Source organism: Micrasema longulum, unplaced genomic scaffold (genome assembly GCF_059751315.1).
Source record: "Micrasema longulum isolate JH-2025_06_02 unplaced genomic scaffold, ASM5975131v1 h1tg001048l, whole genome shotgun sequence".
Taxonomy (NCBI): domain Eukaryota; kingdom Metazoa; phylum Arthropoda; class Insecta; order Trichoptera; family Brachycentridae; genus Micrasema; species Micrasema longulum.
This window is the reverse complement of record NW_028278236.1, coordinates 1,829,233-1,844,427: the sequence shown is the minus strand read 5'-3', so window position 1 is coordinate 1,844,427 and position 15,195 is coordinate 1,829,233. Positions and strand designations below refer to the sequence as shown.

The 15,195-nt window shown below is 30.4% G+C and overlaps 1 protein-coding gene across 1 annotated transcript in view; it reads left to right on the top strand.

The window, feature by feature from the left end:
- The window catches only part of LOC148277354 (adenylate cyclase type 6-like), a 428,970-nt gene that overhangs the window by 53,629 nt on the left and 360,146 nt on the right, over positions 1-15,195 (top strand). The window contains exon 2 of the mRNA XM_088233010.1: positions 5,046-5,300. Within this exon, the coding sequence (XP_088089136.1) occupies positions 5,046-5,300 (255 nt within the window). The remainder of the gene's footprint in view (positions 1-5,045; positions 5,301-15,195) is intronic.

The following is a 15,195-nucleotide window of genomic DNA, read 5'->3' as shown; positions in this document are numbered from 1 at the left end:
ACAAAGTTTTAATTAGTATGGAGCTGAGAAATTGTTCGATTTAAATATAAAATACAAATTTGAAGTACTAACTTTGCGGTTATTCATTATGGTAAAATAAATATTAAAACTTTGTTTTTAACCACTTATTGATTAGGTGGTTAAAGATAAAGTTGTCAAATATTTATTCTATCATTGTTAAGTTTATTTATATGCATATAAAAATATATGTCTAACAAGAGAAAACCAACAATTTTTGAGAGTTTTTTTTAATATGATTTTTTTATTGAATAATATAACTAAAAAAAAATACGTTTTTTAGTAACCGTTTTATGGAATTAAACCATCAATATTGTTGTTCTGATTCACAATGGTCGGTTGGTCGAAAAAAAGCACTTCATTCCCAATTTTAATAATTTATAGTGTATGCCAATGGCAAAATTTCCCTTTAGTCTCAGAAAAACATTGATTTTTTTCATGAAACATATTATGTTTTGAAACGCTATGTACCCCAACGCTTTATATCTTTTTAAATCTGGCTTCCCGTGGTAGCATAGCACTCCAACCTCTCGTGTAAAAAGGCACAACTCGAGAGAAAAACACTAAAAACAATGGCTGGAAACCAACAGTACTTGAGATTTGACCTGGAAGTCCAAACACAGTTAATGAATAATTTGTATCCTCAACCTAGATTGCACCTGGTCTACCTGATGAAAATACTAGGTGTTTAGATTAGCTGTGTTCGGTTCTCATTTTTTGGTGCTCATTTTTTTTTAAATGAGCACCGAAAGTAAAATATTATAGGTAAAGTATTAAATAAATTAATGCAATATTTTGCAGCATTTTCATGCAATGGTCACTTCCCTTAAACAAAATCCAATTTAGAATATTCCTCCTCAATTAAGGCAAATAGTCAATAATGACACAAAAATACCCGTTTAACTAGTTTACGCAAGCTCTACATAAAAATATTGCTTATTTGTTTCAATTTTCATCTCTTTCTTTAGGAGTCAACCAACTATTACTATTTTTTTTCTCATATATCTCTATAATAATGTATAAACTTATGTGTTTGTATATGTATGTGCATGTATGTGTATGTGTATGTATATATATATATATGTACATGCATGTATGTATATGTGTGTGTGTATGTATGAATATGGGTGTGTATGTATGTGTGTATGTTTTCATATGTAAATTTATTAAATATTTTTCTATGTACCCATTTACCTATGTTGGTACATTTCATTCTTTTTACTTATTATTGTATATTTTAGTTTTTCTTATGTTATCTTTAATTTTAACTAAATTTACATAATTATGTTTCACTGCTGTACTTGAATGTAATTTCTAATATTTGTAAAAGCCCGTAGGGCGTGTAAATAAATAAGTTTATGAAAATTGAGGTTAATAAACTCTGACCATGTTATAACAAAAAATGTGTTGATTTTATTATTCTTAATAAAATAATTATTTGTATTTTCTTTTCATAGAAATTCGGAAATCTATTGTCACTATCATTATATTCCTATCCACGCCCGATGGTGCATAGAGCACGGTTTTGGTACACTATTTACTAACACGAGGAATTTATATATGGTAACTGTCATTCGTAAGACAATTTTCTGCTCGCCAATATATTGTGTTTGCTTTTATGTTAAAAATAATAATGAAGGAGTATACAATATTGATTAATTTGTTGAAATTTTATGTCTTCTCATTCTCGTCATTTGAAAAAAAATGGACACAACTTACTTAACAGAAGTTGATATTTGGATACAACTTCTGTTATGTATATTTAGACACGACTTATGTTAACACCCATACTTGAGGTAAAAGTTTTATAACAAAACTCGTGGCGGTTTTCAAGAAAGGCGTTCTTATTCAATTAAATTTGGACCCCGATAATTCTCTTTAATTATTTTAAAACCAATTATTAGTCAATAATGTATTCTCTTTTGTGTTCTCCTGTATTTTCCTCGATTGATCGCGAACAGAAGTAGGTGTCGAAAATGCTCATTTTCGTCTACTTCTGGCTTGTAAGCAAAAAAAATAATATTTGCAACACATAAGCCAATATAATGTCTTTTAGAACAGGTAATTTTCTTTATCTGACGCAATTTATGTTAACACCCAATAGTTTAAAAGATTATTAAAATAAAAAATTTAAAACGTGTAAACGGTTGTTAATAATATTTCATAACCTATCGCTATATGAAACAAAAATCATCAAATTCGAGATGTATACATAATATTTTGAATAGTTTAGACGTAAAATATATTAATTCCAACGCCTTTTCAAACATTAGTAAAACCAAATAATTAAAATTTACCTCAAATGATTCGTACAATAATATTCACCGGTGTGTTATTTACTGTGATTAAAATGATTTAGTTGTGTTTTTTTTATTCCTAAAATATATTGTACTTTAATTGTAAAAACGAAACTAAAACTAACCTTGTAAAAACTAAATAAAACCATAGATTTTTAGCACATTCATGTATATTTATTAGCAAGAAACCGTTTACAAAAACAGTTCTAAAAATTGAAGATAAGCAGATCGGGGAACGTTACACAGACTGTGGTAGTAGATCACCCAGACAAACATCTGCGTGAGCACCTTTATTGCCACCAGATCCATATTTTCTTATCAATAAACTTCTCTGGCATTGTTGAGATGTTTATTTCTTCCCAGCCTTTGCAATGTTTGTCGCTCACTTTTTTATTTGTCTCAAGAAACAGTAGTCCGAGGTTCAAACCACGCTCTACAACGACACTTACAAAATAATATATTTTGATCTTAACATATATTATGTTTGTATTCTCATGGTTGTAAAACTCATTCTAGAACATGTTACAATTGGTATGCGGAAAAAATGATACAGAATATTCACACGACGTTTTGTCTGCAAACACTTGAATAAACTCATAATATTGTTGGTTAATAAATTAATGTAAAAAAATTACATCAAATTATAAAACGTTTATTATTTTATTTAATTACCGACCGGCTTCTGAATTACTATGTGCAACTTTTATTTCAAAATGAATACAAAAGTTAAATCATAGTCTACCTTCATCTTCTAGAAAATAACTCTTGATTTAAAGATTTTATTTATTACCTTCATATGTAATGACTTGAGACACTGTTAAAATTATAAAATAGTATATTTATTAATTTTTATTTGGGAAAAAAACAGCAGTTTTTACATATATTTTTTACAAAAAATAAGAATACATATGAACGAAAATTGTGAAAACAGTCAATAAAAAATTTCCACAGTGGTGTAAGATATTGATTACGTACATTACAATAAAAGCAATTAACAATTGTTAGGCACCAAAAAGTTGCAAATAAAATAAAAATGCAGTTTCAGGAATAAAGTTTGAAGAAACTTGACCAATTTTAATTTAAAGAATAAGAAAAGAAAAAAGTTATATAAAAATAATGTAAAAGGAACAAAAATATAATAATGAACATACAAATACATACATAATTACTGACATCGTAAAACTAAATGGGTGTACTGTCTATAAAGAATTTTCCATATTTCATACAGGAGAGATGAAAAATGTCTGGGTGACCGGAGAGAACAGTATTATAATAATGACATGCTCTAAAGAAAAAGTCATTTTTCCTTGAGTTAGTCCTAGATACTGGCAAATCAAATGAAGTATGGAGTCTTGTTCTATCGGGTACAAGATATTCTAAAGAACTTGTAAGTAAAGGTCAGTCTACGGCGTTGTTTACTAGTTTAAACAGGAATATTTGATTTGCAATCACTCTTCTATACTCCAGAGTTTGAAATGAATTTGGTGTACAGTGAAATTTATGTTTTATTAAATCAATGAATCTTTTCTGTGTCCTTTCTATATTGTTTAAATATATTTTATATTAGGGATTCCATACAATTGAAGCATATTCTAATTGCCTTCTCACATATGTATTATATAGCAATAAAAATGTTTTAATGTTTTTGAAGTCATTTGACATTCGCATTAAAAAACCTAGCATTTTGTATGCCTTATTAATAATTCCATTAACGTGAATATCGAACACAAGCTTGGAATCTAAAACTAATCCCAAGTCTGTGATAACGTTCTTTCTTGGAACTATTTTAATTATTAAATTATACTAAAAATTTAAAGGATTGTGTTTAGGCGAAAGGAATGAATTTATTAATATTCGCTTGTAAATTTTACATTGATAAAAAAACACGTTGTAGCTAAGAAACAGGTCGGTAATTAAATGTGTAGTAAATGGGTCGCAAATAAAGTGTTTTATTTAAGTCAAAATTAAATTATAATGAATAACCGCATAGGTAGTGCTTCAAGTATAATTTTGAAAATGAGTTTTTTTTTTATAATTTATAAACCCTTGCGAATAAGTGCATTCATTTGACAAAATGTTTTTTGGATTTTTAATTCACACTCTGTTAAAACAATATTTGAACATCTTTTAAAAATGTTGTCTGAGTCTATTGTTTAGTTTTGTCTTATAGTTTATAGTATGATTTCAGTCCTTGGTTTATCAGTTGCGATTGTCCTTCTCGTTTAGAATGTTGTGCTCGTATGTAATATTGTTCTGATATTCTCGTATTGTGTCCGTGTTTATGACTTTTTTTCTAGTTTTAGTTCATTGTCCAAAAGGACATCGTTTTTAAATTTTAATGATTCTAGTTTAAAAAGTTCAGTAACATTAAATTGTTGTATTTTTAAATTTAAAGATATCTTTACTTGGTGTTAGATAAAGGGAAATGCCTATTTTTAAACAGAGCTTTTCCGACTCATTATTTTTAGGTAATTCTGACTGTTTTGTCTAGATAGTTAAAATGTTCCCAAAGTAAAATTATATAGGTACGTAACACATAAATACACAAAAAATATTTATATTGAAAAAAAAAACTTTACTTTTAATCCAGACATATTTATTTATTTATTCATATTTTTTGCTAACAAACTATAATTAATAATAAAAATAATGTGACCTCACTGGGGTTTCCCGTGCTATGGAATATACGCATATTGTTTTAAAGTTTGTGTTAACAATTTTTTTTTCCAGGAGATAACATTCGGCTCGTCCGGCGGCTCCGAGCCGTTAGGGACGCGCGCGGCGCGGCGCAGCGCGTCGCTGCGGCACGCGCCGGTCGGCGTGCCGCATCGCGACGCGGGCGCCAGCACGTCCACCGCCGCGCCCGCGCCTCCCAGCACGCCCGTCAACTCCATCGCCAGCGGCACGCCCACCGAGGGCACGCCGCGCAAGTCCAACTGGGAGGTCATAGAGCACTTCAGACCCAACAAGAGCGCTCTGAACTCGGTAAGTGAAGAGACTCATAATCTTATAACTAACTTGTAAAACTCGTAAGTGCCAAACATACTTTTTTCTGGGAAGAGAAAAAACAGTTTCTATTTCAGTGTTGAATACTAGAGAAGTTTTTTTACTTATGTATATGTTTTAAATAATGTAACACCCTACGAATATACAAATTTTAAACCACATAGGATTGACAAATTAATACACATATTAATACACATGCCCGGAGCCCTCAAAAATGACGCCACTTAACTCAAGCCCAAATGCTCATACATGCCCATCGCGTATTTATTCGTTCTTCGACTGCCACAACCAGGCGTAACAATAAGAATCATAAAAAAAAACGAGTAAAAACCTTTCGGATAAACATTGTATGAAGGATTATGTAACTATTTGCTTATGTGTGATTAACAAAACTTCAAACAATTTATATTTTAAATACAAATATCATTTTTGTGAATTTCAAACTACGCCTAGTGGTGCAATTGCAAAGTTTTTGTTATAAACAGTGTTGTTTTTGTTATAAACGTTTTTAAAATGTAATAAATGTGACTCAATATTATTTTTGCATTCCCTAAAATCCAGTGAAAAGAAATGCATGGGTTGAAATTATAGGGAATATAAGGGAAGACTAGCAGGCAACAGTCAGCTCTCACCAACTGTTCTATGCTAGGGAATCCGGCTCTTTGGGCCTCATGTAATCGGCTCATCGGGCCAGGTTTTACGGCCCTACGGGCTTCAGTTAATCAGCTACTCAGGCCTCAGTTGATCGGCCTCAAGCCTCGGTTGGTCTTGAGCACCTTAAAATATCACCCGTTAGGGCTTCACATTTTTTTGTTGTTCAAAGCAATCTAAATGTGATAAAGAAGTCTTCTTCCCTCAGAATAATACTTTCGAATGGGCACAAAATTAACAGATATAATATATTCAATATCTACGCGAATAATTCGGTTAGTAAACATTGATCAGCGAAGAATCTGTGATTTAAAAAAATAACAGTCAGCTTTCGCTGGCTATGACATGCTTGTTTATTCGGCCCATCAGGCCTTTTATAATCAACCCCGCTGGCCTAAGTAAATTTCTTCCAAAAAACTTGGCTTATTAGGATCTCGGATGCGCTATATAAGTTACGAAATAAAACTTTTTATTTTACTACACTTTGTAAGGCGCCCTTGAGGAAAAACATTATAAAAATGGCACTATATCCGTTATTTATAATAATGATATTGATAAACGACATGTAGGACCTTACTTATAGACCAATTATAAAATTATGCCCAGGCATAGTGGTAAAATAAGGATGGGATATAAAAAAATATTTAACCTCGCACAAAGTTATATTCGGTATAAAGCTGTGATAGCAACCGTAGTTACTTATTTCATGCTTATACCTTGGCCCAAAGAAGTAAACCGCTGAAATAAAATCACGATCCGTCATCTGTCATTTTTTTTCTTTTGTTAAATGGTATTTATCTGAAATTTAAACAATTTATAGAACATGCTTTTAAGTAAAATATTGTTTATGAGGGTAAAAATGATCATCAAATTTTCATATCATTCGGATAAATTTTGTTTAGCAGAGGTTTTAAAACAATTATCCGTGTTTTGCTTTTCCGTATTTATACATCGAATATTTATTGTTATTTTTTAATTGATTTTTAAAAAAAAAAAAATCATAAAAGGTACATGTTTTTTTAAAAATTCTATACATGTCTATTTCTACACATCTAGTAAATTTTATCACTGTAACTCTCCAAAAAAGGGACTAACTCTAGGCTCCATCTAAATTTCTTTTGAATGTTCTCAATTTGATTAATATATATGGCGTGGATGGCTTGGAGTGTGCATTCGGTATTTTTATTTATTTTAATTTATTACCAACGATAACTACATAGAAAACACAAATGTTAACAATTATTCTGTTTTCGCTTGAATTTCTTATTTATTTATTTTTTGTTACAAAAAATTAAAATCCCACCTTTTTTTATAAAATATGCATTCTCGGCAAATGCAGCTCTGGTGAACGATGAAAATAAAATATTTAAGATCCTTACTTTTTTTACTTAATAAATTGACATTATTAAGAAGATCGAGCAAAAATCTACATTTCGCTGAAAACCGCACATACTGGTGGGTTTTTATAAGCTGGCGCGTGCGCTATACTTACATATACGCATTTTGTTGTATCAGTGAATAAGCCCATGGTATGACATCGCACGGCATACTTATTATGAAAAGAATCTCTGTCTCTTTCGTGCTCAGACGCGCTTATGAGTGTGACATAGACAACTATTGCTTCATTAGTTGCTACAGATATGGTAATACAATATACGCAGGATGCTTCTGCGTTCGTCTGAATTCTGCTGTGATTCTTAATAGTAAAAATATAATAATATGTATGAGTATTGAGTTATGGATTAAAAACACTGATTTATAAATATATAGGTATTTTCATTTAATCAAACTATGAATGTGCCGATTATGTTGTGATGGCGCTTCCGCAAAACTTACACAAAAACATTTTTAATATACAGAATACTGATTTTAAAAATATCGATGTTTTATATTGTTCTATTAAATGTTTTTAAAAATCTCTTTTGGATTAAAGCGAAAAAAAACAATAACTTAAGAAAATGTCATATATTTACAAGAATTTATTTTAAAATCAGTGTGTTTTTAATTTCATATTTTGTGTGCATCATAATAATAAAAAAAATAAAGTGTAATTAAAATGCACTGTACAAATTGTATCGGAAAAAATATGTAAACACACTTATTGATTAACAAAAAATCTTGTCTTTTATATACTTAAAACAATCTATACAACTTTGCATTGTAGTTCTAGAGTAATTGACTATAAGAAAAATTACATTTGTTCAAATTTAAAATGCAACATTTAAATAAAATTATTTAAAAAATGTAAAATAATGAAACAAAGTATTTAGTAAATTGACATTACATTTTCTTGACCCATTGTATTTTTTTTTTCATGTATGCAACCCTCTAATCCAACACCGAATTTCAAAATAAGATAGCACATTTGGTTAAAATTTGATACAACATTTTTAAAAATCAACATCTTTAGATTTTAAATGCGTTAGTGTGAGTTTTCTGAACGCGCCAGCTTAAGTTAAACCACCAGTTAATCGGCCCAGTAGTTATTCATACCATCGAGGACACACACACAAACATTGCCTTCTATATATATAGTATTAAGGAAGTGTTATTATAGATTTTTTAGATTATGCCTTAGAAAATATTATGCAAGATCATAAACCGTGTTTACAAAAAAAACATCTTTTTATTATTAATCTGATTGCCATGCATTTAACTTATAATTGATATTTACATATTTTTTAATTATTTTTATGTTTTAAGTTAGAAAGTAACTTTAGTCGTTCTTTTTAGTTATCTGCCTAATCCTAGGCAACTTTCCATATAGTGGGGTCTTATTTGCTTTTGATAGAGCTAGATGGTGAGCGCAAGGGCAGATGTCAGCTATTTTTTTTTTCCTTATATTATATTACCTTCCAGCCGGACCAAATTTTTATTGTATTTATTTTATGTTCTCTATTACAATTTCTTCTTACTGAGATTGGATGAAAATTAATTTATTTAATAGTCCTTCTTTTGCGGAATTTCGTCCATACGTATTTTTCATAGTTCACTAGAAGATAATTTTTCAATTGTCCTAAACCAATTTTGTATTTATGGGTTATGGTTGGAAGAGATGATTTTATATAGTTGATTCTTGCCCAGCTAGCATTCCATACCATGTAGGTGATCCCATGAGCATCTACATGCGTAAGAAAGACTTGTTTTCTTTGTGTTACAATATAAACGAGACCGTTATGAAAACGAGGGTTTTCATAACGGTCTTGTTAATATTTAAAACATGTTTTTTTTTGTTAATTTTCTGGCTGAAAATGTAGAGCGTAGCAAAATATTAATCATAGGTAGTAGTAAAAGAACTATAGGTTTGTTTCTTGAACTGTGAAAAAATCTCTGAAAAGCTCTGTTGTGAAGCTTGGATATTATGATTCGTAACAATACATTTAGTTTGGTGCAAGTAATGTGTATCGTTTTCAGTATTTCTGCTGGTAGTACGTAAACGATTATAACTTTTTTAAAGCTTTTCAGCAGATTAGAAAATATAAGATAATGTTTACTCTGCAAGCCGATAAATAATTCGTAACGTTATATAGTAAAAAGTGTTTGAAAATATTTATCCTTCACTTTCCTAATAAATTTAAGCAAGTATTTGTATTTATAACGGAGAATAACTGTTTGTTACTTTACCGTTGATTTACTTTTCAATGCAGTTAGTTAAGAATAAAAGTGTGTTATTTATTTCAAGAAAGTTAAATTTTTTCCAGCAACCTTATTTTCATTTGATCTTTTCATTTCCAACCATGTTTGTCAAAGGTAAAAAAACTGCGATTTATTTTATGTAATAATTCAAATGTACCAGAAAATGTCAGTTACGGATACAATAATCTCAATTAGTCAGAGTGATTTTGTTTAATAGCTGTCTTGAAATAAAATTAACGTTTCTCATTTTGCAATAATTATAAGTTTGTGATTTACTGTAAAAAATTTTGTTTTGAGAAAGTTTTGTTTTATGTAATAATTCAAGTGTACCAGAAAATGTAAGCTACGGATACAGATAATCTCAATTAGTCACAGTGACCTAATTCAAAAACTGTCTTGAAATGAACCTAATGGTTCTCATTTTGCAAATATTAGCTTGTGCTTTGCTGTAAGAAGGTATGCAATTTCTAAGTGTTTTGGATTTCAGTTAATGAACACACCATGTTTTATTAAAGAAATTTGAATAAAATCGATTAAATTGTCAAAAAAAAAAAAAGTTTTATACAATTATTTATGAAAAAGTATTTTTTCTGTTGTGGTAGAAATGGCTTTAATGTTTATATAGTCATTTCAAAACCATAAAGATCGCATATTTCAATAATTTAGTACCCTCGAGGTATTATAAGTAATGAGGTACTCAAAGTATTTAGGTAATTTACAAATAATTTTATTAAAACTTTATGGGACCATTTTGATTTGTGTTTTGACGATAAAAAAATGAAGTTCTTGAAAAAAAAATATATTATCATTTAATTGCATTGACATTCCAAACTTTTTACAAAATAAAAATGTGCATATAATTTAATTTGATCAAAATGTTGGGTATTAAATTATTGTGAAAAAAAACTGTCGTTTGCCATACAAAAACGTCATGGTTTGCATATTAATTAATTTAAACTAAATTAGTATTTCAAACTTCAAGGGCCTTATATTTGAAAACCAAAAATAATAAATAAAAAATGAAAATAAATGTTATTCAAGAGGCTCCATTTCAATTCATAAATGAATTTGCCTGAAAGGAAATAAGTTTAATTTTGAAAGTTTTTTTATTTAATACTTTCAAAAGCTATCATTCTTTCCCAAGGCTAGCAAATCACGTGAAGTTATACTGAGGTATTTCTAACTGACTTTCCTTTACATTTAGGAAAAATATATATAAATGGAATAATAAACATTTTCCATTATTATTTTTCCCTGTGTTATTTTAAAATCATAACTTCTAGACATCATTTTAAGTCAGTTTTATGTAAATTAATAAATCATCTTTGGGCATAATATATGTCTTCTAATTGCAGCTTCTCTGGATTGTTACATGAAATATAAGGTGATCAGTCTTACGTTTTAGGTGCTTGTGCATCCATTTTCCGGCACCGTTTTTTACAATTTTAACGTTTATAAACTTGTGGATTACGTAGATAGGGTCTAAGTATAAACTCAACCAAGTTGCACAGTTCATACCCGCGCTATGCCAGCGGGTGTCGTGCAAGACGTCGAACCGTCCCAAATATCAATAATTCGCGTTTTCGGAAAAACAATAAGTTACCAAATATAAGTAAGTTTTATAACTGGCTTCAATTGATAGAACTAAAGTTTTGATAGTTTTCCGAATTTTAAATTAAATGAAATGTTCAATAAAAAATCTTTCATTTTGGATGAAAGCAAACAAAATTCACTTTAATTTTAAGGCAATGACTTATTCGTGTGAAACGTGTAAAAGGAATAATGGCAAAACATAAACATCTAAAATATTGGCTGACTTCGAGCCACAACTGTGTTTGACGTTCTCTTTCAAATATTTTTTTTGCCTGACGGTAAAAATATTGACAATGTTAAACCCTTAGAAAATAATGAAAGGATAATAATTGTGTAGGTACTTTGTTGGTATGCTGACGTTAGATTTTTTTTTAATAAATAGAAAATTGCTTTGTCGTTTTTCTCATAAAATTTATATTTATTTATATATAACGCAGCTAGTTTTACCGCATGTCAAAATAATATATGCCATCATCATCATCAAACCCTCATCCGCCAGCGCTAGTGCAAAGAGTACTGCATTGTCAAATCAAATGCAGCGCATCTCGATCATTTGTTACAGGAAGGAAAGGTGATCAGTTTTACGCCTTACTTAATATGTGGTAAGGCGAAAAAATAATACTCCGTAATTTTTCAGTACCTATTCAAAAAATTGCAAATAAAATATTACAATATTCTTGAAAATTATAAAATATAACATTATAATTGTCCCGATAAACAATGAGCCAATATTCAGGCATCGCAGAATTGTTAAAATCGGTGACCCCCGAGTGTAATGGCTACGAGTTCTTCCTAACGTACGGAGGATAAATGTGAATTTCCTCACCCCAGGGTGTTTTATGCTGTAATTTGACCTCCCGGTCCTTTGGGCTTAAAAAACAAATTATAATACTTTTAAAGAAGCCATTAGGGACAGGCAAGGGCGACAAACTATCGCAAAAAAGCGTGACTAACAGAGTCCCCAAGTACCCTATGCCAACTGTGCGTGGATGTGATTTTCTCCCACAGCTGATTTAAAATAAACGATATTTGATGAAATAATATAACTCAATTCTTCTTCTTCTTTGTATACCGTATCAGGCCCTCCGACGTTGGCGAATCACTGTGGCGAACGTCGCCCGGAACTCGGAGCTGTAGTAAAATCAGTGCTCTATGCCATAGCTTTTTTTTTTTTTAGCACGTAGGTCTCGGTTTTGTAGCGCCGAAGATTCGTCGTACACTCTTTTCCTGTCTGCTATGACCCTGATGGTAAGGTCAGTGATATCATTGGCCTAGACTCGCGGGATCACAATGACTACTCCCGGGCCTCGATTATGATGAGAAGATAAAATTTATTCTAAATTTTATCTTCAAAGTAAAATTAAGTTTTCTGAATGAAAAATAAAATATGTTTACATTTTTTTTTCTAAACATGTTCAATTACCAGTTACAGACAAAGATATTTTAAATTTTTAAACAAATATACACATTTTCGTTCGTAAACATCAGTAATAGTTTGTACCGTCTCAGCATATACCGATGAAGATAGTCGTTCATAATCGCGGCCCAGGATGCCAGGGTGTCGAACCTACCGGAAGTCTTGCTTTTGTCATGCAAGGTGGTGTTTTGCGGCATTTTATAGCCAATAAATTATTTGCATACGTATCTCCTTGCAAGGTATATCCCACTATGACACTTCCAGTCATTCGACCCTTTACATTATTTGACATTGAGAATCACACAGTTACTGCTTCAAATATCAACATTTAATAAATTTCAATTGAATATTTGTGAAAAATGGTGTGTAAAATAAAATAATAATTGCACAAAACAATTCAATTCGTTTAAATATTTAGTGAATAAATTTTCACATTTTCAAAAATTCCATAGTTATTCAGAGAATAAAAATACCTAATCGAAAATAATATATTAATATTCGGTTATTCCTTTTTATCATATAATTCGCCCTAACATAGCAGGGATCATGGACATATGTAGGTCATTTTTAATTGTACCACTTAAAGCTAATTCTTTGTACATAATAAATCCGCGCGTTGTTGTTATTGAATAAATAAATATTATACAATGTAAATTACTAATTCATTTGAAAATTTGTCAAATTGGACCTGTACTGTCAATAAATTAGTAAAGTTTTGTCCGTGTTTGAAAGAATGAAGAATACAGTAATGTGTTTAAAATTGAATTCTGGGTTAAGGTTTTTGAATAGATGGCTACTCACAGGTAATCATCCTTAAAAAGGAAATCAGGTGGGGATAAGTTCACTTAGTAGTATAACAATTGTCGCGTTTGCCTATTTTGGTTAAGATTCCGGGTTCGTTTCGAATCGTAATTAAAAAAAATATAAGCGATATTTATTTATTTTTTAATTTGCAAATTTTTTAAATTTTATTTTTGTTTTTAATAAAAATAACAGAGATATTGAAGGATCGAAGAGGTGCAGACGCATTTTCTTCTGTCCATATATCCTCCTCCCCTCAATAATCTGCATAGAGTTGTATTCTTTAGGAATAATTAAGTTAAATTTTATCAATGCGCAGCTAATAGAGTCCTCTATGGCTACATACCTAGCAGCTGCAGGAGGATGGTTGGCATTTGAATCCCTTTAAAGCGATACTTAACTGTTCCTGAACTTTTATATAATTATTGTTTTAGCATTTACTTGCAAGATTAACATTTTAAATTAAAAAATAGTTAAAACGCTTGGTATGCGTACACCACACACGAGTTAAGTAATAAAAAAACAAAACAAGCTTTGGATATTCAGAATTACCCATGATCATGAATAAATATAAACATTAGTTATTTTATATTAAGGAACACCTAGTGAAGAATATTGAATAATTCCTAAAACTCGTGTACTTTTTAATATAAAACTCGTGTTTGGATTAAAAATACAATCATTACAATCATTATTAGCCCTCTCTCATCTAATGATAAACATAGGCCTTAACCTTTTTTTCGAATTTCCGATTTTCGACATCTCCCTTTCCTCAGCCGATCGCATCCAATCACTTCCTACAACCCGTCTTATATCATCAGACCACTTCGCCATATGTTAGTACAGGGAGAACACAAGCATCTAAAAGTTTTTTATTTAAGTAATGTGAGTACTTTGGAGGCTTTACGATACATAAAAGCTCATTAAAAGCAGCCAATGCCAGGCCTCGCCTTCTTTCTATTTAAAACTTTTGATTCTCTTTCTCGAGCAATATTTCATGTCCTAGACATAATTAAATAACTACCAACTTTTCATATGCTTCGTTTATTTACCAAAATATTACATAAGTGGTTTGCATCACCTTAGTTTTTTAAAACATTTATTTTTAATATATATTTTTTTCAATTTCAGTGCTGAAGAAAAAAGTTTATTTGATATTTTTGAAATACATATTAAAATTTGTTACCCACTAAATTTAAAGACTTTTCAGTGGTACAATTTTTTTTAAAGACAGGTTTTTTTAACATTATTTTGTTTATATTACACATATTTATTTATTACCGTTTAACAGACACTATGGAGAATTTCTTCTTCTTGAGGTGCCTTGTCAGATCCCCCGATGTTGGCGATCACTACAGCGAAAGCATCTCGGTCCTGCGCTACTCCGCAGCTAGGACAACTGCTTATAGTATGTATTTGCCATAGTGATTCCTGGGAAAAGATGACCAGAGTGGTTTCCCGTTGCCTTCTCTGGTGGATTTTCCTGTCGGGGTTACCTTCCCTTAGCTGGTTGAAGTATTAAGTATAAAGTATTTAAAATATATTTATTCAGTTCTTTTTTTTTTCAATTAAAGATCTTTCATGTCAAAAATGGTTTGTGGGAGATCCTCGAACAACCTTGTAAAAACGCAATTTAATATTCGTTCTCTCAAGTAATTTGTTATTGGGAGAACGACCAGGGAACCCTTAGTTTTGAATCTAGTGTTGTGAGTGTGGGAAACTCTTTTTTTATTCTGGACCAACAAAGTGATCTACAATCAATTTGTAGTCACAAAG